This window comes from Heterocephalus glaber, unplaced genomic scaffold (assembly GCF_053883595.1).
Source record: "Heterocephalus glaber isolate CG9 unplaced genomic scaffold, H.glaber_assembly_v1.0 deba00000621, whole genome shotgun sequence".
NCBI classification, from domain to species: domain Eukaryota; kingdom Metazoa; phylum Chordata; class Mammalia; order Rodentia; family Bathyergidae; genus Heterocephalus; species Heterocephalus glaber.
In genome coordinates, this window is record NW_028258153.1 from 34,265,511 (window position 1) to 34,292,238 (window position 26,728).

Sequence of the window (26,728 nt, forward strand, 5' to 3'; positions counted from 1 at the left end):
ACCTTCTCTTCCCCTGACAGTTGATTATATTGTACACTCCATGAGGCCATAGGTCAGTGGTAGTGAATCTATGGCATAGGTGCCACAGTGGGCACACAGAGCCCTCTCTGTTGCCAAATGAGCCAAGTTGCCCCAGCAGATAAGCATCAGATTTTCAGGGGTTTTTTTTCTTTGGTACTGGGGATCGAACTCAGGTCCTTGCGCTTGTGCAGCAGGCAGTGAAACACCTGAGCTAAATCCCTGGCCCGGATTTTCAGGTTTAATTGCAGGGTTGACCCTTTAAATAAGTGGGTTCTGGGTCTCTGAAAGGTTCACCATCACTACTATAGGTGCATGCTGGGAGACAAAAGGCAATACAGCAGGAATAGAAGCCATGGACATTGGGACAACTTCTTCATGTAACTTACTTGTACCCTCTGGACCTGTTCTGGCTAGGTCAAATATGTACCATTTCTATTTAATGATGAACTGTTGCTGTGCATGTCCAACTTTATAACTCAGTGGACCAGATAATACCCAGCTTATGATGGGCAACTCAGGTCACATGGTAGCCCGGTGTCCCATGGTTAAGCATTCAGTTTCCACTAAAGCCCGGTAGCATGCCAAGAGCTGTTTTTCAAAGTGAGAGTAGTTGTCTGCAGATGATGGCAGAGCCTTGCTCCAAAATCCTAATGGTCTCCACTGCAATTCGTCTATGAGAGCCTGCCAGAGAATCCAAACAGCATCTGTACCTGCCACTGACACTTCAAGTACCATTGGATCTGTTGGATCATATGGCCCCAGTGGCAAAGCAGCCTACACAGCATCCTGGACCTGTTGCAGAACCCTCTCTTATTCTGTGCCCCACTCAAAACTAGCAGCTTTTGGACTGGGGATGTAGCTCAGTGGCACAGTGCCTGCTTGGCAAGTGCGAGGCCATGAGTTCAATTCCCAGTACCAAAAAAGCCAAAACAACAAAACTAGCAGCTTTCCTAGTCACTCAGTAAATGGGCCAGGGTAAAACACCTAAGTGAGGATTGTGTTACCTCCAAATTCAAATAGGCCCATTAGGCATTGTGCCTCTTTTTTGGTTGTAGAGGGAGCTAGATGTAACAACTTATCTTTTACCTTAGAAGGGATATTGCTACATGCCCCACACTACTGGACTCTTAGGAATTTCTGAGGTTGAAGGATCTTCAACTTGAGATGAATTAATTTACCATCCTTTGGCTCACAAATGATTTACTAATAAATCCAGAGTGGTTGCTGCCTAGTGAACACTTAGTCCAGTCAGCGTAATATCATCAATGTATTGGACTAGTGTGACACCTTGTGTGAGAGAAAGGTGATCAAGATCCCTGCTAACTGAGTTGTGACACAGGGCTGGAGAGTTAATATAACCCTGAGATAGGACAGTGAAGGTGTATTGCTGGCCTTGCCAGCTGAAAGCAGATTGTTTCTGATGAGCCTTACAGATAGGTATGGAGAAGAGGGCATTTACCAAATCAGGAGCTGCATACCAAGTACCAGGAGATGTGTTAATCTGCTCAAGTAAGGAAACCACATCTGGTACAAGAGCTGCAATCAGAGTCACCACTTAATTCAGTTTTTGGTAATCTGTTATCATCCTCCAGTACCCATCTGTCTTCTGCACAGGCCAAATGGGAGAATAAGATGGAGAGGTGATGGGAACAACCATGCCTGCATCCTTCAAGTCCCTGAGAGTGGCACTAATCTCTGCAACCCGTCTAGGGATGTGATATTGCTTCTGGTTTACTATTTTACCAGATAAGGCAACTCTAATGGCTTTCATTTGGCCTTTCCAACCATAATAGCCCTCATGCTACAGGTTAAGGAACCTGCCAGGTTAAGGATTCTACCAAGTATATCTATCCCAGTTACGAATTCTGGAACAGGGGAAATGACTATATGATGGATTCAAGGATGTACTGAATCCATTGTGAGTAGGGCCTTTGCTAAAACTCCATTGATTAGGGCCGGGGATTTAGCTCAGTGATTCCGCTGCCTAATTCGCAAACGCAAGGTCCTGAGTTCAATCCCCGGTACAAAAAAAAAACAAAAAAACTCCATTGACTACCTGACCTCCATAGGTCATACTCATACTGGAGGGCCACAATGACATTTTGGGTCCCCTAGAATCAGTGTTGGTTCAGTACTAGTGTCCAGTAGTCCCTGAAATGTCTGATCATTTCCCTTCCCTCAATATACAGTTATTTGCCAAGAAGGCCTTAGTTCACTTTGGAGAAGAATGGGAAAAAGATTTACCCTATAGATTTTTGGTGGTGCACCAGGGCCCTTCCTCAAGGATGCTCAGCCTCTTCTTCATTGAAGGGGTTCTGTGTCTATAAACTGGCTCAAATCCAAGAACTGGTGAGGGTGCTGTGATTTCCTATTACTACAATTTGAAGTATATTTCTGTTCACTTGCCCTTAAAGTTTTTCAATTATATAAATCTAGTAAAATTTTTGTAGGCTTCTTGTCTATTTCACTTTTGGGAACACTGGCTAATCAACCAATACCGTAGGTCTACACATGTCAGACTATTCTGACCATTGTTCTGCTTTTGCTATCCATTACAGTAAATATGTGCACCTTGACATTGGTGATTAAGTGCTGCCACTTCCTCCTTGCCACTTTACTCTGGGATCTAATTAAACCCATTGTCCATACGTTTCCCAATTGAGTAACCATGGCTCTCACTGTAATACAGTGTGCCGATACAAATAAGAGCAATGACAGGGCTCTTCAGGGATGCCAGTGCTCCCCTCACGAACTTGGTTCTCAATGTGTTCGTGAAGTGTACATTTTCTAGATCATCCTGGTGTGGTGGATTAGATTTAACATGACAAATCCACTTGAGCATTCCCAGTTCCTTAAGCCTCTGAATCACCTCATCAACAGTAAACCACAGAACATTAAGCATCTCTAACTCATTCATAGTGGTGCGTCTTTTGATCCATACTTCTGCCAACAAGCCAAATAAAGTACTAACATCTTTTTTTTAACTCCACAAGCTGCAACATTAAATTTTAAATCTCTGTTTAATGGACCCATATCAAAAAACTCAGTCTTGGAGCCGGGGATTTAGCTCAGTGGTGCTGCTGCCTGCCTCGCAAGTGCAAGGTGCCGAGTTCGATCCTAGGTACCAGAAAAAAAAAAACTCAGTCTGATGCAGGTGTATGTTTTTCCCACCATTATCCCACACCCAAAAATCCATTCACACACTTGCTCATCAAGCCTCTGCTTATAAGTTAAAAAACTCAAGAAGTTATTTGGGAGAATAGTGAGTCACACTATATACCTTACCTTAGGAGCCTCCTGTGTTGAGCCTGGTTATAGGCCTAGAGGCAAAAGTGGAAGGTTGTTTCCTAAGGAGTGTCAGCATTATCATACTTGGTCAACACAGGATTAGGAGAGGCCAACACCACAGGGGTGGGGATACCTCCTCCACTGTGGGTGGGGAAATTTCTTCCTCTGGCAAAATAATCTCATTAGATCCTAGGAGCTCAATATCCTCAGCCTCATCAGGATCCTCCCAAACATCTCCATCCCACTTTACAGGATCCCATTGTTTTCCAATCAGTGCCCTCACCTTTACTTCAGATACCCTACAAGGCTGAGCATTAAACTTATGCTGTATTTCAGCCAATCAAATTATGAGGGCCTGTGTTGAGCTTCTGCAATCTTGGCCCTGCAGCTAAAGGAGAGGCAATTCTCTTTCAGGAAACACTTAGAAACATTTAAATTTTTTATGTATATCTGGGGCTGGGAATTTGAATCTTTGAGCTCTTTATTTTCCTTCACTAGTTTGTTCAGAGATATTAAGAGTAACTGGTTATCATCATTATATTTCCCACTCTGCCAAAAATATTCAGAAGTTTCATATATGGAGTCAGTAAATTTCTTACATTTTACAAGTGATGAATTAGGATAAGCAAATGGATCTATACTGCGTATTACTTTAAACAGCTCACACCAAGGACTATCAGTATCCCCACAGTAGCAGAAGGAGAGATCATGGTATCTTTAGGTCTCATCAAATTAGAGAGCCAATTCCAGGTACCTCTAAAGCCATGAAAGAATTTCATCTTTTGCAGAAACAACACCAGACACATTCAGCCATCTCATCTTCAACAAAGGAGCCAAACACCCTTGCTGGAGGAAAGATAGCCTCTTTAATAAATGGTGCTGGAAAAATCGGGCTTCAACTTGCCAAAGATTAAAACTAGACCATATCTCTCACCATGCACTAAACTAAAATCAAAATGGATTAAAGATCTAAATATTAAAATAGAAACTCTGAACCAGTTGGAACAGAGGTTAGGTAGAACCCTTGAAGACATCGGTGTGGGAAAAGATTTTATGAACAAAACCTCAGTTGCCCATGAACTAGCACAAACAATCAACAAATGGGATCTCTTCTTATTAAAAAGCTTCTGCACAGCAAGAGAAACCACCAGCAGTGTGAAGAGACAACCCACAATGTGGGAAAAAGTCTTCACCTGTTCTTCCTCAGACAAAGGTCTACTATCTCGAATCTATAAAGAACTTAAAAAGATCAGGCCTCCCAAATTTAAAGACCCAATCGAAAAATGGGCATCTGAAATGAACAGACATTTCTCACACAAAGCAGTAGAAATAGCAAATAAATACATGAAAAAATGTTCAACATCACTGGTCATTCGAGAGATGCAAATGAAAACAATGCTGAGATTCCACTTCACTCCAGAAAGAATGGCTGCTATCATGAAATCAACCAATAACAAATGCTGGTGGGGCTGTGGGGAAAGAGGAACCCAGCTCCACTGCTGGTGGGAGTGTAGACTGGTGCAAGCACTGTGGAAATCAGTATGGAGATACCTCAAAGAACTAGGACTGGAAGTCCCATTTGACCCCGCTCTTCCACTGGTGGGGATCTTCCCCAAAGAATTAAAAGAATCATACCACAGTGATATATGTGCACCCATGTTCATAGCAGCGCAGTTTGTAATAGCTAAAATTTGGAAACAGCCCAAATGCCCATCAACTGGAGACTGGATAAAGAAAATGTGGTTTTTTAATAAAATGGAGTACTACTCAGCCATAAAAAATGAGAAATTAGAGACATTTATAGCTAAGTGGATGCACATTGAGGCAATACTCTTAAGTGAAATAAATAGGACACAGATGTGTAAATACCGAATAGTTTCTCTGGTGTGAGAAAATGAAAGTGTAAATAAGGACTAAATGTATAATAGGTCATGTGAAATAGGAAGCAAAGGGGCAAAGGGGAAGGAAGTGGGAGGGCTAAGGGAAAGGATAGAAGGGAATGGGATTAATATGAGAAAATGGAAAAACAGGAACAAAATCTTTGTAAATAGGGAGGGCTGGAGGGTTTGAAGGGAGGGCTGGGCAAGGGTGAAAAACAAGAACCAAGAGAGACTATGTAAAGGTGCAAATTTCCAATGATGAATGTCATTATATTGTATACCTAAAATGTACCAATGATTAGAATGAATAATCGGTAATTCAAAATAGGAAGAAAAGGTCCAAAGGGGTAGGGGTAGTGGGAGGGGCAGGGGAAAGGAAAGAAGGGAAAGGAAAAAATGGTGAGAAATGGAAAAAATGGAAATAAAGTCTGTGTAAATAGGGAAGGCTGGAGGGCATGAAGGGAGGGCTGGGAATGGGGAAAAAATAAGAACCAAGATGCATTATGTAAAGGTACAATTCCCAATGAGAAATGTAATTGTGTTGTATACCTACAACGTACCAATAAAAGAATTTAATACAAAAAAAATTCATCTTTACAATTCTGTTTCTCTAGAGCCACTCATTGTACCAACATCTGTATCTGTCAGTGCTTGCCAGAGAAACAGTGTTAATGCAAGATATACAAATATATAAGAATTTACAAGATTGGCTTACAATGGCCACCCACAGAGTCAGGTGTGGAAGAGTGCAAAAGATCTGATTGTGCACTAGAGATCTAAAGGATCCAGTTGAAGGCCTGGAACCCACTGTACTGTCCCATGTGAGTCTGTATCAGGAGGTCAACAGGTCTGCAATGAAAGGTTGATGAGTCTGTGATGGAAGCTGAAGAGTCTACACTGGAAGCCAGGAGAGATCTCCAAAGTGAAGATGAAGACTGGAGCGCCTCCAAAGAAACAGAAGGGAGGCTTCCTTCATTGTTTCTCTTTTATACCTACCATTTCAGGCAACAGACCCCTCGGGTGGATCTTATGTCTTCAGTAAATCCCCTCAGCCAAAACTATGCTAATCCAATTGTTGAGCATTTCTTACTCAAATTGACACAGTTAACTATCACAACCAGCAAAATCCTGCAACTGAGGTTCCTAGAATACCCATACCTTTGAGGCCTGTCTCATGAGTCTACTCACCTGATGTAGAGCTTTAGGAGAGAATCTTCCTCCACTTCTCTCCAATTTGGTAAACAATTCTGCATTTCTTGCAACTAACACAACCAAAGTAAAGTACATAACTTCTAGAAGCATTCTCTGACTTCCTTCCTGCCTCAGTGCCCTTCCCCATTTAAGAGTTGGTGGTCTGTCTGTGTACCTGTGCCCCTTTGGCCCTACACTTATCACACAACATTGAATGATCAGTTTGCCTCTTGGTCTTATTTATTTATAGCTTGTCCTTATTCTTGGGTGGGATAATGAATTGGACTTATCAACTTGATTGAGTCACAGGATGCCTAGATATGGGGTGAAATGTTATTTCTGATTATGTCTGTGAGCGTGTTTCCGGAAGAGATTAGCATCTGAATTAGCAATGTTAGCTGAGGAAAATAGATGATTCTCCCCAATGCAAGGGATCCCTATCCAATCCACCGAGGATTCGAATTTAAAAAAAAAAAAAAAGGAAAGAAAGTTTGAATTCCTTCTGCCTGCTTGTGTGAGCTGTGACCTGGATTATCTCTTGCCCTCAGCCTTCCTGGTTCTCAGGCCTTTGCTCACAATGTAATCTACTCCAGTGTCTCTCTAGCCCCCAGCCTTTCAAGGTACCACCAGCTTTCCTGGGTCTCAACCTTGCAGATGGCAGATTGTGAGACTTCTTGGCTGCCATAATGAATCAAGAATCCATGTATGCACATCCACATGCACATACACAGATTCTCCTCAGCTTATGATGGAATTTTGGCCCAATAAATTCATACTAAATCAAACCTTAGTAAGTTAAACTCTCATAAATTTGGGCTCTCTGCATGTCTTATTGGTTCTGTTTCTCTGGAGAATCTTAGCTAATACACTGAGTTTCTTGAACCAGTTGGCTCAGGTCTTGACATGGGGCCCAGTAGATGTATTAACCACCAGGACTAGCCAGTACTTTCCAAGACCCACCCACTCCAACTACTTATGACTCTAAGGCCCTCCTACATTCTGTCCCTAGAAATGCTGCCTCTTAGGAGTCACTACAGAGAAAGGGAAAATCCATAGGCAGAGACTCCAGCCAAAGCCCCTGACCCCCACTGGGACCATCCCTGGGTTGGAGTAGAATTCGTTGTATTGTCTGCCTCAACTAGGGGCTTGCAAACTGGTCATAGCCTCAGTCCACACCTGGTTCATAGAAGTGATTTATGACACATCTGCAATGTTTTAAATCCATTAAAAATCTCTCTCTCTCTCTCTCTCTATATATATATATCTATATCTATCTATCTATCTATCTATCTATCTATCTATCTATCTATATATATATATATATATATATTGGTACTGGGGACTGAACTCAGGACCTTGTGCTTGCCAAGCAGGCACAGCACCACTGAGCTAAATCCCCCTCCCCCCTCACTTAAATCCATTTTTTTTCCATTAAGTTTATTGGTACATTTTCGGTATAAAATACAGTTACATTCATCATTGGGATCTTGTACCTTTACATGAGTATCTTGGTTCTTGTTTTTTTCCCCTTCCCTTGCCCTCCCTTCACCCCCTCCACCCTTCCCTATTTGCAAAGACCTTGTTTCCATTTTTTTTTTCCTCTTCTCATATTTTTTTCCTTTCCCTTTTTTCCCTTCCCCTACCCCTCACAATTCCCCTGCTCTTTTAGACATTTTCTTCCTGTTACACAATATCAGTTATACATTTTTAAATTACAATATTAAGATCTAGGAGACATTACCACAGATTTTACAGAATGTAAAAGGATACAGAAAGCATATTACAAAAATCTTTTTTGAAATAAATTTGACAACTTCTAAGAAGTACCTTGGAAGAAAAATTAATGAAACTAACTCTGGAGGAAATATAAAATTGGAATAGCATCTATTAAAGAAAGTATATTCCTAGCTTGAAAATCTACCTATATGACAACAGCAGGCTCATAAACATTTTAACTGATAAATTATATCAAACAATTAAGGCAGAAAAACAGAAGGAACACTTCTCCCCTCATTTTAGGAACTCAACATTGTGCTAATCCTAAAACTGGATAAAGATAATAGAAGAAAAAAGTATGAACATAGATAGAAATTTGTTTAACAAAACAAACTATTGGAAGTCAGATCTGGCAGGATGTAGAAAGTGGTTTTGTTATAGGGATGGCAGTGTTGGTTCAGCATTGGAAGATCCACCCCCAAAAGTCATCATTTTAACAGAGGAAAGGAGAAAGCCATATGATCCTGTCACTAGTTGGAGAAAAAGTATTGGACTAAATTTTACAGCTGCTCATGGTAAAAGCTATCAGGAGACTAGAAGTAGAACAGAACCTTCTCAACAGATCAAAGACATGTACTCCATACTTCCAACAAAAACTCCTTCTATGAATGGAGACGATACAATGCTTTCTCCCTAAAGTGGGGAACAAGGGCATATATGCCTCCTCTTCATCTGTCCATTAGACTTTGAAACATAGGTCTAAACCAAAATAGTCTGGCAATAAAATGACACAACTAGGATAGGATTGGCATGGCAGAAACAAAATCTTTCTATGTAGATGAAATGATCATCTACAGAGAAAATACTAAGAAATCTCTAGGAGCCCCTAGAACTTGTACTTGAAGTTAGCAGGATTAGAAAACACAAGGTATATATAAAAATTCAGGTGTGTGCATACTTGCTATAAATGAAGAACTGGATATTGAAATTTAAAACTTATGTAGGAGTACAAAAGATCCAGAAAAGCCAAAAACAAAAACAAAAACAAAAACAGTGCTGGAAGACGTTTAGCACCCCATTTTAAGACTTCTTCTAAAGCTACAGTAATCAAGGCAGTGTTGGTGTAAGGAAAGACATATAGATCATTGGAATAAAACAGAGAATCTAGAAATAGAACCACAAATATATGGTCCACTAAGGTTTGAAAGATTCTTTAACTTTAGCATTTTATAGAATATAAACTCGATTCAACAGCCGAGGAAGAGACAGTGTTTTCAACAAACAGAACTAGAACACCTGGTATCCGTATATAAAAAATTAACCTCAACCCTTTTTTTCCATACATGAAAATAACTTGAAGGGATCTATGAACCTAAATAAGAAAGCCTAAAAGTATAAAACTTTAAGAAGAAATTATAAGGGAAAATATTTATGAATTCAGGGTAGGCAACAACTACCTAGGATACAAAAAACAGGATGTATGAAAGAAAAGAATTGATAAACGAGATTCCATCAAAATTTAGTACTTTAAATGACATCATTAAAATGAAAAGTCGTCCTTAAACAGACCATATTTACAATACATATAACCTATGACCAGAATATATAAAGAATTCTTAGAACTCATTAATGGACAACCCAATTAAAATGTAGACATAAGAAGATGACAAATAGCCAGTATAGCACAAGGAATGGTGTGCAACTCCAGAATCAGAAAAATACTAATCAGTACAATAATAAGATTGAATTATACACTCATTAGGGAGATGAAGTCAAAAGTTTTAAAAGCCTTGTCATGACTTTTTCTTTTTGTTGGATTCTCCACCTTTGCATTTAATTTGACACACCCAATGGATTCATTCTGCTGAGTTTCCTGGGGTTGTGATCCTCATTGTCTTTTCCTAGGGTATTGTCTAAAAGTTTTTGGAGTGCCGGTTTGGAATTCATGAAGTTCCTGAGATGCTCTTTGTCATGAAAGTATCTTATTTCTCCATCAATTTTGAAAGATAGTTTTGCAGGGTACATCAATCTGGGTTGGAGGCTGTTTTCCTTTAGGGCTTGGAATATGTCACTCCAAGCTCTTCTTGCCTTGAGGGTTTACATTGAGAAGTCTGCTGTGATTCTGATGGGCTTTCCTTTGTATGTGATTTGTTTCTTTTCTCTCACTGCTTGTAGAATTTTATTCTTCTGTTGGATTCCTGGAATCCTAACTATTACATGCCTATGTGTAGATTTTTTTTTGATTAAGGCTAGCTGGAGTCCTATATGCCTCACTTATCTGTATGTCAAGTTCTTTTCCCCTCCTTGGGAAGTTTTCTGCCATGACTTCTGTGAAGATTTTTTTTAATGTCATCTGCACTCTCTCCTCTTTCTTCATTGACTCTAATCAGTCTTAGGTTATTCTTCTTTGTATCGTCTAGCAGCTGCTGGATTGGTTTCTCATGTTCCCTTACAATTTTAAAGCAATTTTTCTTTTCCTCCTCACTAATTGCAATCTTAACTTCTATATGTGAAATTCTATCCTCACATTGGTTCATTCTGCTGTTCAGACTTTCGATGGAGTTTTTAATCTCTTGGAAATCTGTTTGTATCTGTTTTATGGATTCCATTGGTTTCCTATGTTGGGATTCCATCATGTTCCTCAGCTCCTCTATTTTTTTATCTGTGTCCTCTCTAGATTTATTAATCATGTCTTGCACCATGAGCAAAATCTTTGCTGTTATCTGAGTAATTATTTCTGATTTCATTTTTCCCAGATCCTCTTTTGTTGCCTGTTCAGAGAGTCCAGGTGGTTGAGTATCAGATTGTTCCATCTCATTTCCCTTTGGGGTTGCTGTAGGTGATCCAGAAGTCTGTTTTAGAGACTTGTTTACATGTCTTCTCATTTCCACTGGAGGGGGTGCTTCTGGCGCCCATGTGGCTCACCTTCTCTGCCCTAGGAGCTTGGGATGGCAGAGGGGGAGCTTCCTTCTGGGTGCTAGGACCGCCTGAACTTCTCTGCCCTAGGAGCCTGGGATGGAGGTGGGGAGCTTCCTTCTGGGTGCTGGGCCCGCTGAGCTTCTCTGCCCTAGGATCCTGGGATGGAGGCGGGGAGCTCAAATCCATTTTTTAATTAGCTGATAGCATTTGAAAGAATCAAGACATTTAACATGAAAAAATTCTTGCTTTTTTTTAAAAAAAGACTCTCTGGTTACACTCCAGTTTGGATACCAATATAATAATATTTTTTTATATGTGGTGTGACCTCTGTTATTTGTCATAGTCACTGCTAAACTATCTTCATATTATTATAAGCTTGGCCCATGAAGTCATCTAAGATTGTGTCCTCTAAACTCAAACTACAACCTCCCCCGCTTTGATCATGGGGCTTTGGTCTTGGCTGTTGATTCTGGTACCTGAGACCCAGAGCTGAGTGGGTGACATAGTATGTTTAGCCCTACAAGGGTCAGGACCTAAATGAGGCCAATCAGAGTCCCCTCCTTTTTTTTTTTTTTTTTTTTTTTTAGACAGGGTCAGCCTGGCCTTGAACTCATGGCAATGAGTCTGCTTCAGTCTGGGTTTTCAGACATGTGCCACCATGTTGGGCCAGAGTTCCTCTTAAGAATGCATTAAGAATGAAGTGGGAGAAGAAAGGGCCTTAGTCACAAGAGGCCAATTTGTAGGAATGAAGCAAGCAAGAGCGGAGAAGCAGAGACAAAAGGTAGAGAGAGAGATTGTGATAGAATCCAAGACATCAGAGCCCAGTGCCAACATGTTCAATTGTCCAAGAATTCACCTCCTACAGCATCTCTGGCCCAGGCACTATGCCACCTCCTACCTTAGCTTCCATTTCCAGCAACAAGGTGTTTAAACAAGTTTCCATTAAAAAATGAAGACAAGTTTTGGATGATCCATTAGGAGCAGAATAACCCAAATTAAGAAAAAAAATGTGGATTTTTAAAAAAGTTAAGTCTAGCAACTTTCAAATTGCAGCCAAAACAATTAAAGTTGTTGATACTCAGTCCTGCCAAAGCAGGACTTTTACATGGTTGCTTCCTTGGCCCCACCTTGCTTCCCCAGATGAAGGACACCTCTGTGAGGAAGCAGAGGAGGCAGACTGGTCCCCAGGAAGCCTAGTGGCTTCCTCTGGCTTTGGCAAGGAGCCCTACACAGAGTTGCCCTTCTCAGGGTCTTCAGGCCACCCCAGGCCTTGTGGCTTAGCAGCAGTAGGTGGGCCTTGCTCAGACTCAGGCAGGACCAGACCAGTGATGCCTATTCCTTTGGTGGACTCTTGCAAACAGTGCTCAACGGTGGGCACCTGGGAAGAAACGCTGTCCTGCTTGTACTCCCCATGCTGGCCGCACACCAGTGGGAAGTTCCTGGCAAGCCTCCATATGTGCCCAGGGGTATAGGCACCTCCTGCGGAAAGACTTCTCTAGGGAGCTTGTCCAGTGCCTGCTCACCCTGAGACAGGGAGGCCCGAGGCAGGGGAGCCACTGCTGGTCCTTTGCCCCCTTTTCACCTCTGTTCTACCCAAAGTGCCCTGATTCTTTGGGGACAACAATTTGGGCAGCTAAGGATACTACATTCATTTATTTCCTGCTGCCCTTGGAGTTGGAGTGAGCAGGTGAGCAACAGAAGGAGAGGCAGAGGTTCTGGAGTGGGATGTCTAAAAAAGTTGCTGCAAAGTGGCAGTGGCCTATGGGACATGTCTGGACCCCTGGCCTTGCCCCCTTCCTTGCCCGGCCCATGGACCAGATATCTGTAACCCTGTGGGACAGCTGTCCTGTGACCATGTACTGGAAAGAGTATGTTCAGCATGTCAAAGAGAAAACTGTAGGGAGTACCCCACCTCTAGCCTGCCAGCTCTTACTTACTGCCTGGGAACATTTCATTCAGTAAAAATCAGGGCGAGTCCCTATTTTTTGCAGTCACTGTGCATGGACTTCTGCAGCAACCAAATGATGATTTTCATTAGATGAATAGCCAAGAGGAAGAAACTACCTGAATAATAAGGGCATGAAATCATAGATCCACCCAATGTAATGTTTGTAGAAGCCAAGCATGCCTGTGTTGGGCTATCTACAGGCAACAATGCCTTGCCCTGTCTGGTGCACCTGTGGTCTCCAGTTCATCCAGGAAGCACAGTTGTAAGCCACACCAAAGTCATGCAGAAAGTCTTGGCTCTTACTAACTGGGTAGTCTGGTGTCTCAGTTTCCTCCCTTGTCAGAACGGGATCCTGTATTCTGGAGAAAAGCAAATGAGGTGACAAACATGCAGGCACAAGGCCAGGCCTGCAATGGGCACTTAACAGGTCCACCTCTTTGCTCTTCCTTACTGTCCTTTCCCCCTCAGGCAACAGTCAGCTCTCCCAGTCTACAATGGTCCCTCCTTAATCTGAAGGGGATGTGTTCTAAGACCTCTAGTAGGTACTTGAAACTGGGGCTAATGCCAAGCCCTATATATCCTATGTCTTTATTCATTTATTTTGGAGTACTTAGGATTGTTAAACAAGCATTCTACCACTAAGCTACAATCCCAGGCATTTGAATTTTTTATATTAAGGCAGAATCTTTCTAAGTTGCTCACACTGGCCTTAAACTTAAGATCCTCTGGACTCAGCCTCTCAAGTAGCTGGGATTACAGGTGTGCACCACCGTGTCTGGACTGATTTTTCCTACACATACATATAATAAAGTTTGCTATAAATTAAGTACACTACAAGATTAACAAAAATAATAAAGTAGAATAATTATAACACTATACTATACGTTAGTAGTCTGTCTTTCAAAGTATCTTATTTTACTATACTCATCCTCTCTGTTCTTTTTCTTTCTTTCTTTTTTGTACCCAGGGCCTTGACACTGAGTTACAACCCCTGGCCAGCCCCCCCACCCCCATTTTTTGAGAAAGGGTCTTCCTAAGTTTCCAAGTTGCAGAGGAACTTGGGCTCAAAATTGAGATCTTCCTGCTGCAGCCTCGAAGAGTTCAGGGATTACAAGCATGCATCACCTTTCCTGCACCCCTTTTCTTCTTGTGCTAAAGTGAAATGACACTTAACAGGAGCATTTTATGGCTTTTCTCTGGCAGATCCAACTCACTAGCATCAGTACTCTCACACGTTGGGGCCTTTATTGAGTAAAATAAGGGTACCTTGAACAGAAGCACTGTGATACCACAGGAGTCAATGTGAGGCCTGAGGCAGCTTCTAAGTGACTAATAGGTGTGCAGAGTGAACAGCATGATTACCCTGCACAAAGGGATGGTTCACATCCAGGTGACATGGAACAAGCTGGCATGAGATTTCTTCATGCTACTCAGAGTGATGCCTGATTTAAAATATATGAATTCTCTATGGAATTATCCATCGTGTATTTTCAGACTGAGGTCAACTGCAGGTCACTGAAAGCATGAAAAACCACAGAGATGACGGACTACTACATATGTTTCCCTCTAGCAAGCAGGTAGGGGTTTCATTTGGTGAGAATTTGGATTATAGTTCAAAACAGTACAATGGAGAAATCTTCTAATATTGTGTGCAGACTCTTTCCTGCTCACTGTTGTCCATGAGTCACCACCGTGGGGTTTAGCACCTGACAAGCACACTTGACACATGAATGAATGAAGGAATGAATGAATGAGAAAAGTACATGTTATTCACTGATTTCACACTTGCTAGAGTTTAATAAGCCCAATTTTTATGTCCCTTAAACTATTTAAAAGTAGCTTTATAAGGAATAATTGATGTATAAAAAGTATATAATTTGATAAGTCTTGAAACTTATTTGATGTTTTGAAATTATCCCCATAATCACTATAACAAACATACCTATCACTCTCAAGTTTCCTTATGCCCCTTTGTAATTTCCTCCCTGCTACCATCCTCCACCTGCTCTCAAGTCATCACTAACCATCTTTCTGATTTTTTTTTATGCTGGTTTTTACTTTCTGAAATTTTTTTTTTTTTTTTTTTTTTTTTTTGGTACTGGGGATCAAACTCAGAACCTTGCAATTGTGAGGCAGGTGGCAGCACCACTGAGCTAAATCCCTGGCCCTACTTTCTGGAATTTTATATAAATGTGAATCCTGCTCATTTCCTATTCATTCGTGGGTCATTCATGTATCAATTTATCCATTCATTTGAACATTTTTGTTGTCTCTAGTTCTTGTCTATTACAGTATTATTTTTGTTAAAGTACCTTGAGCTTTTTGTATGAGTCTTTGTATGCATGGCCATTTCCTATTCTAATAGGTATAAAAACCTACAAATGGTATGACTGAATCATATGGCTAGCTTTTTAAAACACTACCAAATTGAGCTGGGCATAATGGGGCAAGTATGCCTGTAATCCCAGCACTCAGGAGGCTGAGGCAGGATGATTACAAGTTTGAGGCCAGGCTGGACTGCATAGTAATACTCTCTCAAAAAACTGATCATTAAACAAATTTTTTAAAAAAGAAAAGGAAAGAAAAATGAAAAACTGCCAAATTGTTTTCCAGAATATTTGTACTGTTACATTCCCAATAATAGTGTATAAATTCCAGTTCCTGCACTTCTTGGCTAACTGTTGGTCTAATTTTTCCAATGGGTGTTTAGCGGTATTTAACTGTAGTTTTATTTGCATTTGCCTAACAACAATCTTTTCCTGTGCTCATGTGCCATCTGTAGAGCTCCTTTGATGAAGATTGTGGAAATAATTTTGAGTTTTTTGTTTTCTTATTGTTGTTTTCAGAGTTTCTTAGGCCTTATTTATTTTTATCAAATACACACTTTGCAAATATTTTCCCTCTTTTTTTCCTACAAGTTTTACAATTTTGTTTGTTATATATACAGTTAAGTCCCTGACTTATGAATGAGATCCATTCTGGGAGAACGTTTGTAAGTCGAATTTATTTGCAATGCAACAAAGTTACCCTTATATGGTACACCTGTGAGTCTTATGCAGTACACCTGTGAAAGTTCTCAACTTGAAGGTTCATAAGTCAGGGACTTATTGTAGATCTATGATCTTTTTAGATTTAAAGACAGTGAAGGATACCTGTGGCATATGATCTGAAAAACTCACACTGAACACTCAGACATCAGCACCACACTTGGCTCTCCAAACTCTTCACTTCTCATAGGCAGGAGCCATTCAGAAGGAATGGCAGAGCCTCATCTTCCACTGTCCTCTCTTCTCTCTCTTAGATAGCTAAGCATAGATGAATTTGCGAAAATCTGAATATGATGTCATTTCACTATAACTACTTGAGTCCTTTCCATCTGTGGTCCCTTAAATCCTGCTGTGGGCTCCAAGGTTGTGTACAACATGCACTCACACACACACATACACACAGGGCATATTGCACACTCACACAAACATTCATCATTGAGAATGAAGAAATTGAGGGCCAGGGATTTAGATCAGTGGTTCTGCCACCTGCTTGGCAGGCACAAGGTCCCGAGTTCAATTCCCGGTACAAAAAAAAAGAAGAAGAAGAAAATGGCATGGTGGTGGATACTTGTAATCCCAGCACTCAGGAGGCTGAGGCAGGAAGAATTGCTGTGAGTTTGAGGCCAACCTGGGCTATATAGTGAGTTCAAGGCCAGCCTAAACTACAACTCAAGACCCTGTTGCAAAAAAAAAAGGAGAATAAAGCTGGATGTGTTGACAGAAGCTTGCAGAACCTGTCTCAAATAAAAAATAAAAAAGGCCTGGGGATGTAGCTCAGTGTGAAGGCCCTGGGCTCAATCCCCAATAACCCTGCTCCAAAAGTCAACATTGGTATTTGAATTTATTTATAAAGTAATCCCCTACTGTACTCCTGAATATTTATTAATATCTAATTCCAACTATTTCATGTTTCTGAGTAATTTGACAGACTGGGCAGCTAGGGAAAACTATAAGAGTAAAAACTATAATTTCATAGCAGATTCATAATTTTTCAATGCTTTTCACATATTTGAGTGAGCTGGGTTTGCTCCTGGCTGGGAAGCATCTTAAGTACTGCCATACTCATCTGTAAGATTTCAATATATTTCCAGTTAGGACACTCCTTTGCAACTCATTTGTTTCCTTTTGCCTCAAATAATGACCTAAAACACTGAGCATAAAGTTGTGGCAAATTCCCATGGCCAACTTCACCTCATCTTGGGGGAAAGCTGAGACACTTCCCTTCTGAGCATGGAAATCCTGTCCAGGAGGAGGAAAGAACTCATATCTCACCCTGAGGAGGACCGAGACCTTCAAAAAGACTGTGAGTGGCTGTAAAATGACATCTCCAGATGTGTCCTGGTTTGGGTCTGTTACCAACACTGTTCAGAGTATTCATTCATTCTAAATTTTGTTTACACACTTCCCCAGTGAGGAAGACATGCTCAGTCGATGACAGCTGGATGGACCAGGGCAGCACAGAGAAGGAGGCACTAGGTCTCCATGGAGTGATGGAAGAGGTCAGGGCTGGACTCTCCAGAATATGGCACCAGAACTAGCATTAAAGTCCAGGTTGTGTTCACTGTGTCTTTTATTGTCTGTATTATGAAGCTTTGCTATCTGGGTCTTGTTGACCCTGGAGGAGGGAAAGCTCCTTCCAGGACTGGTCACTTCCTGGGGACAATAAAGGACTCAACTGAGTTTGCTTCTTTCTTTTTAAAATATTTTTTTGAGGCAGAGTCTCAATATGTGGCCCAGGTTGGCCATGAACTCTGTATCTTCATGCCTTCAGCCTTCTGAGTAGCTGGGATTGTAGGTGTGGGCCACATCATCTGGCTTGTGAGTTCTCCTTTTCAAATGTAGACCAACCATCCTAGAACCCATAGCCCACCACCTCACGTTCTGGCTGTTGTCCACTTGCCCTTATCACCCTAGGGCCAGGAGCCACAACTAGGTAGAGCTCCTAGGCCTCAGAGCTCATTGATTTTATTCAACTCCTGAGCCTGCTTACCTTGCCTTGCCTATTCCTTCCCACGGTAAAACCACAGTGGAAACCACAGTAAAGTGTTCTCACAGTTCCCTCCTCCTCCTGCCTCCTGACCAACTTGGGTGCTTCCCACCTGCTCCCCGTGTGTGATGTGGCTCTCTCCTATTGAGGCCTGTGAGTCACAACCTACTTGCCAATGGCAGTCATCTCCTCATCTACTGGCCTCATCAGAAGAGTATGGGAAGTGATTTCTTTTCTCCTCCACTCAGAATTTTTCTGGTCCCTCTAGAATGAGAAAATGGCTTGAGAGAAGGCAGAGCTATTATTTTGACAAAATATTTGAGATAAGCAACTTAAAAAGAAGGAAGGTTTATTTTGGCTTATGATTTCAGAGGAGTTAGCCCACAGTCCGTTAGCCCTGTCACTTTCGAGTCTGAGGTGAAGCAGATGATCATGACAGGGAGAACATGGCAGAGTAAAGCTGCTTACCCCCTGGAATCCAGGAAACCAAAGACAGATAGGTAGATAGGTAGGTAGATAGATAGATAGACAGACAGACAGACAGACGATAGTCAGTCCCAATATTCCCTTCAAAGATACGTCCCCACTGACTTACCCTCCTTTTACCAAACTCCCCCTCCTGAAGCTTTGACCACCTCCACAGGCTGGTGACTAAGCCTTTAGCATATGAGCCTAGGGGGGATATTCAAGACCCAAACTATAGCACCAGCCTACCACTCACTGTAAAATGCTGTTACTGTAGAAATTTTCAGACTTCGGTTGAATAAATACTCCATGGAAGATGAATTGGCCAGAACGCCAATAGCAGCACTTAGGATCTTATTCTTTCTTCTTTTCAGAGGAAAGAAAAGAACATTGAACATGTCCCAGAGGGCCTACCCTCAGAGCTGAACATGTCAGTCTTTTTCTGCCCCACTGTCAGCTCCTTGCTTCTGGTTCATCAGTCTGAAGCCCTGTATCACCTCCCAGAGCTCCAGGTACAGCCGCCAGACCAGCCAGCACTATCCTTCCACTTTCTGCTGTGAGGTGAGGATTACGTGGCTACCCCTGCTCACCACCACATCTTTCTCTGTGCAATCCACCCACCTTCCAGGCCAAGCTGAACAAAAATGAAGCAAAGAGTTCCAGTACACTTCCTGTGCACTCCACGGATTCTTTGTGGGCTCTGAGTCTGAACAACCTCTGTGCCTGCATCTAGAAGGAGGAAAACCAGAGAGCAGAAGAGGACACAGGGAAGCCTCACTTTATAAAGAGGGAAGGCAGAGGGCTCTGCCATCTCTTAGTTGCTAGGAAGAGAAATAGAGGTTTAAGTGCACTACAAAAAGTCACAGTTGAGAAACTAATGGTCCCTCAAGACAGGGGAGATGGGGGAGAATCTAGGAGCAAGGTACTTGGCCATTGGAGAGGAAATGAATGCCAGCAGCACCTGCCACTGATAGGAAAATAAATCAGAGAGAGCTTGATTATTTCAAGCTATTGAAGTAACTACAGGAAGAAGTCTCTACCCAGAAAATGTTAGTGAAGATTTTCTCTGGGGAGTGGTACTAAAGGTGGGAAGAGATGGAGCAGGAAGCATTGCTCTTCATTGTAAACTATTTTCTAGTTAACCCTTGTAATCTTATGCATATATTACTTTGATAGGATTTTGAAATAAATACACAAATAAGTGAAAATTCCAGGCTGAGAAATGATATAATCCATCCATGCATCTGGTGCTTTTGAAGTCCTGCTCCCCCCCAATTCCTTAATGGTAGTCTCCCCATGTTCATTTGATTACTGTTTTGAAGTCTGCACTGTCTCGTCCCCCCCATTCCTATTGACACAGCCCCCATGAACCCCCTAGGATCCCTCTTCCTGAAAACTATTCATTCCATATTTTCTTCCCTCTTTCCACCAATATCCTGGGAGAAACACCAATCATGATTTCTACATCCAGCTGGAGAAAGAAATAGCATAAAAGTAATTAAACAAGTTTCCACAACAGTCTGCAATATATATAATGCTTCACCTTCAAAAGCCAATGTCTTATGATCTTTTCCAGGTTTAATATTTTTGCTGGTTCCCCATTGCTTCTGGAATAAAATGCCTTCTGCATGGCATATAAGACCTCCTTGAATATGTCCTATCTACCCTTTTGGTAGTGTGTATGATTTGGATCTTAAATTTCTGCCAATAGCCCATATGTGAAAGACTTGACCACAAGCCTGTGGACTGTTGAGAGGCAGTGGAACTTTTAGGAGGCAGAACTAGTGGAAGGAAGTTAGGTCATGGGAGCACAGCCTTGAAGAAGATGTTGGGACACCAGCTCCTTGTCTCTCTTTTTGCTTGCTGGAGGCCATGAGGTGAACAGTTTTCTCTGTCACATACTTCTTCAATGATGCAATGTCTCACCACAGGTCAAAAAGCAACAGGACCAGGCAAACATGGACTGTAATCTCTGAAACCACAAGCCAAAATTAACCTTTCTTCCTTATTAGTTGGTTTTTCTCAAGTATTTTGTTGCAGCAACCAATAGCTAACATAGATTTGTACCCCAAGTGCTGAGACATTACAACACCCAACTCTCAAATCTCCCTCATGTCTTGACCAGCCCTTAAACACCTCCTTTCCCAAGCCCCCTTTCTTGAGGATCTGTTGCTTTCTTCCCAGAATGTTCTCTGCATCATGTCTGCCTTATTTTGTAGGTTCTCTCCTGAGTAGTCTCCTAATCTGAAGCTATCTTGATTCCCACAGCACAGAGCAAATCCACACTGTGTAAGCTCTCACAGTAGGCAAAGTGTGAGTCCTCCTTTTCTGCTTCTCCAGTATCTTACTAACAAGGCATCTAGCTGGTGCTTATAAAGGAATACATACCCCAGTGCATATGGACTAAGTGAGTGCATATTTTATCCCCTGGCTGTTCTAGTAGAACATTCTCTCCCACATGCAAATCCTCCTGTGTCTCCTGCCCATTGGTCCCAGAGTCTGCTAAGCTTAAAGGAGACAGCTTCCCTACCTGTCCCCTGACAGTCCTTCAGAGATGTGGATCTGGCCCAACACCTCAGTTCCTTCATGGGGCAGGTTCTGAGGGACACTGGGCAGGAAGAAATGTGCCACTCCATGGAGCAGAGGGGCGGAATCTCTCTGACTTTTCTACATACTGGATAGCAAAAGGGAGAACTCCAGAAACTATTTGCAGAATTGTGGGAGCAGAAGAACAACAAAACCTGGGGCATGAGCAGTTCCTAGCACATGGGTAGGTCTGTGCTTTGCCCACCGTCTCCATGGCCTTGAGCTGCATACAAGTGCACACACCTGGCTTCTAGAACAGTCATGGAGGCGTGTGGAAATGGAGCCATGGCGAGGTGTGACTTTCCTTGAGATGAAAGAAGCCAGGAAGTGGCTCAGACTCCCCTGGGAGTCAGCAACCAAATCCAGCCCACCACTCCCTGGTGTATAGCTCAGGAGCCACGGGTGCTTCTTACATTTTTAAGAGATTGTGAAAAAAAAAAATCCAAGTTCAAAGATATGCAGCAGAAACCATCCAAGGCCCACAAAGCTTAAAATATTTACTTGCTTGGAGTCAGGGATTTAGCTCAGTGGTTTCATCGCCTGCTGCACAAGCTCAAGGACCCGAGTTCGATCCCTGGTACCAAAAAAAAAATTTACTTGCTGGTTCTTTAAAGAAGTTTGTGGTCCCTTGTAATTTAGAAGATGAACATGGAATGTAGTCCCTCCTGTGCAGTTATTTCCCTGTTAGGAGTTAGGGGCATAGGGGATGCATGGAGTATGGGCAGGAGCCTTGGACACCAGTCTCCAGCCACTACCCACCCAAAGGACCATCTTGGGCCAGGAGCTTCCAGCTGCTTTCTTTGTTTTTTCACCCAATGTCTGCTGAACTAGGTCATCTTGGATTTCAGTCAGTTCTATAATTCTGCATATCTCTGGTCTCTGCCTTGCTACTTTACCTTTCCTAATGTCCACTGCATATATCTCACTGCCAGGAGGATCATGGAATAGCTTCAGCTGTCTTATGATCAAACTTTGATGTCACTGAGCTGCAGAAAGAACCCTTCTGCGAGCAAAGAGACATGACCTTGAGATGGAAGCTACTCTCCATTGGTGGTTCTTTTGTTCACTCCTGATGTGTGCACAAGCTTCCTGAAGGACTTGGCTTTGGAGCTGAGGATGGATCATGCCTGGGCATGCAGTTGTGAAGGAGTGGGTTGGGGCGAGGCATTTTCCAGGACAGGAGATCACTGGGATCCAAGGTGCAGAGCAGGGTGGATATGAGTAGTTTGGTTTAATGGTGTGAGCAGTTTCCTGGGCACTAAGGAAAGGCAGTACATCCTTGATGATCTGCAGGAGAGAGAGCTAGGAGGCTGGGGCTGAAGGCAGCTCTGGAGGAGGTAGGACTACAAAGGGGAGAGGGCTGAGCCCAAAGGTGGACATTCTGCTCTATGACTCAGACAGTTGGTGACAGCCAAGAACACCTCCTTTCCAGAAACCTGGACCACAGACAGCCCAGGCACACATCTAGGTTGCCGACTAGCATGGGCGCCATTTTGGACATTTCCATTTGCCCTGATGCATTTTCCAGCCTCCCTAGTGCCCTTGGGTCAAACTGGTCCTGGCACACAGAGCAGCAGGCCAGAAAAGCGGCACTCTACCACCCCCTGAGACACAACCCAGGAATTCAGGGTCCACACCTGGGAAGAGCCACGAGGCAGACCGTCATGGGAGTTGAAGAAGGAAACAGGCTTTGCTGGCCAAGCCACCAAAATTTGGAAATGGGTCTATGATTGCGGCACTTTAGCTCAGGGTTTCTCAGACTAACTATGGTAAAGGACCAGTAGATGAATACTTTTATAAAATAAAATAAAAATGTTATTAGAAAAACAGAAAAATAAAAAGGGCATGCATACTATAAACCTTTTAAATGATTCTACTTGTCAGACATTTTCAGACTGGCAGTTTCTAAACCCTCACACTAAATTTCTGCACCCCACTTTCCACTTCCCCACTTGGTGCTGCACCGGCCTGGCTTGTGCCATAGTGCAAGTTATGACAGAAAGAGAAAAGCATTGTCCTGTGACCTGCTTCCAGGCACCTCAGGTGCGCACCTCTTGCTTATTTGCCCCAAAGGGAGGTAAAGAGTGCCCATTTCGAGTGAGTGTTCAGTAAGCAACTGGAGAATTTTAACTGAAGATCTAGAGGCAATGTGGGGAGGTTTACTGAACTATTATGGGATGCCAGGCTTTGCATTCTGCATACAACATCTTATCTAAGACAGCTATGTAAAGCTGGTACTTTTTCTGTCATTTTTGAAGAATGTTGGTAAAATAAACATAAAATTTATCTCATCTTACCCCAGTGCAAGATGCCACCAAAACAGTGGCCCTTACTAGTAGGAATAAACTGGGTACTGGCTTGGCTCATTTTGGTACCTGTCAGGCAAAGCCAGGGAGGCCACAGGACTGTGAGAGGGGAAAGGATGTGCTGAGAATGTGTCCTTTAGACAGGCCATGGGGGAATACAGAAAGAAGTGGAAAGAGACACAGAGACTGTCAAGGTCCTAGGGCCAGGAGATGAAGCTGAAATACAACTAACCAAGAATTAATGGACACACTATACGGCCAGCCTATGTTACAAAGAAAGATAAAAGTGACTTTCTTAGGGTCAAGAGGGGATCCCAAATTGGAAGACAGAACTCTTCACAATTGTAATTCTAGCATTTCAGGAATCTGAGGCAGGAAGATCACAATTTTGAGCCCAGGCTGGGCAACTTGGCAAGACCCTTCCTTAAACTAAAAAATAAAAAGGAGGGCTGGGGAGGTAGCCCAGTGCAAAGATCCTAGCATAACACACACACACACACACACACACACACACACAGCAGGACTCTGAACTTCTGGAACGTTTACTAGGATGTCTATGATCACAAAGGTCAGACGCAGCTGTGGAAAGGCTAGCTTCCAGGGGCAATTCTAGACTTGCAGGAGAAGACAGGCACAAGTCCACCTTGCTGTACAGCCCTGGCCTAAACCCAGGGAGGCAGCAAGGCAGGCCTGGGCAAAGAAGAGCCAAGAGCCTGGCCCAATACCTAGGGCCATAGCCGGTATCTAAACCTTGGCACCCGTCTTGGTGGCCTAGCATGACTGAGCTGTTTCACCAGCCTGTGGGGAGATGGTGGCTCAAGTCAACTGTAGGTTGATTTAAAGACAGTAAAGAAATGTGATATTTCTTGCTCACCTATTTATGGATTAAAAAAAAGTAAAGCGAGGTTCTTTGAAATTTGTCAAAATGACCAATTTCTCTTCAGTTGTTTCTACTGCAAACCTCTCCTTTCAGTCTAGAGACAAAAAATTATTTGGTTTCTCAGGACAAAAGCTCAGAAATACTCACAGATACTGTTTCTTCATCCAGAATTCCCACTCCTCCATGAGGCCAAGCTCAGGTGCCCCCTCCTCTGTGGTCTCTGGCATTTTCTCAAAGAAGGTAAGATGCCCAACTTGTCCTGGCACAGTGCAGGGTAAGGACCCGTCCTGCTGGGACTGAGTCTGTCCCTAGGCTCCATCCCGCTGTTTAGGTGTGGGTTGCTCAAGGGTAGAAAGCACGCTGTCCTGTCCCTAACTTCAGGGACTCCCAGGATGCACCAAGTGAAGGGCTGAATGGAACCAGAGGGAAAGAATTTAGGTGGCCCTAAATTTCATTCAAACCTCTCATCTATGACCCAGTCCTTTTGGAAGTACCATTTCTCATTAGCCTGAAGGTTTATTTTACATGCAGGGGTTTCTCCATGACTCAGTTTCTGGGCCCCTGGCCAGGAAGCATCGTCAGAATTCCTATAGAGGAGGTCTAAGCTCCTCGGCCTGACTTCCCTGTCTGCCCTGTGAGAGGCAGATGGGCTAAAATCTTTCCTAAGTGCTTAATGAAATCAAGATTCACGTGTTCGTGTGTGCCTTCAAATGAGTTTGTCAATGTTGATTATAGAAATTTTAAACTAGACCAAAAAAAAAAAAAAAAAAAGATGTGGCTATAACAGGATATCTGTTAACTTTTAATTATAGAAAGCAGAAAGCCAAGTATCTGGTAATAGAGACTGCATTCCAAATGGCTGGAGACAAGGAAAAAAAAGTCATTAGTCAGGTCTAGAAAAACAGTGTTTTGGGGCCGAGGATTTAGCTCAGTGGTTTGGCCGCCTGCTGTGCAAACGCAAGGACCTAGGTTCAATCACCGGTACCAAAAAAAAAAAAAAAAAGAAAAACAGTGTTTTACCAAGTAATATTTTGAGACAGAACTGAAGAGGGAATGTAAAACATCTGTTACAACACAGGTCTTTTCCAAACTGAGCCCTTTAGAAATTCTCAGGAAGAAGTAAGTTTCAATTCATGTGAAGATATTTTAGGGTGTGAAAACAAAGCACCTACTGCAAAAATATTACAACTCCTAGAAGTTTACAGAAGATTCAGAATCAACAGACATCAGAGCTCAGCTGTAATCTAGATATTTAAAAAAAAACCTTATGGGTCGGGGATTTAGCTCAGTGGTTTCACCGCCTGCCTCGCAAGCGCAAGGACCCGAGTTCAATCCCCAGTACCAAAAAAAATAATAATAATAATAAAAATTAAAAAAAAATTTAAAAAACCTTAACAGCATAGTTAACATGGGGGTGCATTTGTGTTACCAAAAATTCAAACAATTCAGTTAAAACTTAAGTTCCCTAAAGATTCTTTCCTGGCCTGTGGTTTAGTCTTTTCATTCTCTAAAAGTATCTTCTGAAAAGAAAAGTTCAAAATTTTTGATACAGTCCAATTATCATCCTGTTTCTTTACGGATTGTGCTTTTTTGTGTTTTTTATAATTAATCTCTGGCTAACCCAGGGTCATATATATTTTCTCTTATGCTTTCTTCTAAACATTTTGTAGTTTTAGGTTTTTACAATCTCTGATACTTTTGAGTTGATTTTTTTATATGTGGCAAGAAGTGGATCCAAGTTCTTTTTTGGGGGAGGAGGGTGGTATATAAATATACAATGATCCTAACACCATTTGTTGACTCTGCTTTTTTCATTCCTTTGCATCTTTGTCAATAATCAGGTATCCATATATGTATAGGTCTGTTTCTACATCCTTTATTTTGTTCTACTGATCTATTAGTCTATATACCAATACATTTATTGTTGCTTTATAATAGTTTTTGATATCAAGTAGTGCTAACCTTCCAACTTTGTTCTTTTCCAAATTTGTTTCAACTATTCTAGGTCCTTTATCTTTCCACATGAATTTTAGAATCAGCTTGTCAATTTCTATACAAAAATCCTGCTTGGATTTTGACTAGCACTGCACTGAAATACAGATCAATTTGAAGGGTTTGATATTTTAATAATCTGGAGTTGTCTGACTCATACACAAAATTTACCTTTCTATTTATTTAAAGACTAATTTTTCTCAGTAATATTTTCAGTACGCATGTATAACAGTTTAAATCATGCTCTTCCTCTTTCCTGCCACCCACAAAGACATACCCATGTGGTAATCCCAAGGGCCTGAAATTGTGATCTTATTTAGAAAAAAAACATCCCTGCAGATGTAATTAAGGGGACTCGAGATGATCATGCTGAATTATCTTAAATCCATAAACATTCTCACGTCATCCAGGAGAGAGAGAGGAGAGAGGAGACAGGAGAGAGGATAGAGGACAGGGAGAGAGAGAGAGAGAGAGAGAGAGAGAGAGAGAGAGGAAATGAGAA

The 26,728-nt window shown here is 42.1% G+C and overlaps 1 protein-coding gene across 8 annotated transcripts in view; it reads right to left on the reverse strand.

Moving 5' to 3' along the window:
- Positions 1-26,728, reverse strand: part of Ptpdc1 (protein tyrosine phosphatase domain containing 1) — a 127,011-nt gene that overhangs the window by 26,606 nt on the left and 73,677 nt on the right. For 7 of the 8 annotated variants that reach the window (XR_015449233.1, XR_015449231.1, XR_015449232.1 and 4 more), the window contains one exon: positions 24,382-24,643. Coding sequence is in view for 1 of the 8 variants with exons in the window: in XM_087206357.1 (XP_087062483.1) it covers positions 24,395-24,643 (249 nt within the window). In the remaining 7 variants the exon portion in view is untranslated. Of the gene's footprint in view, positions 1-24,381; positions 24,644-26,728 lie in introns of those variants that run through there. The other variant, XM_087206359.1, reaches the window with a different exon arrangement.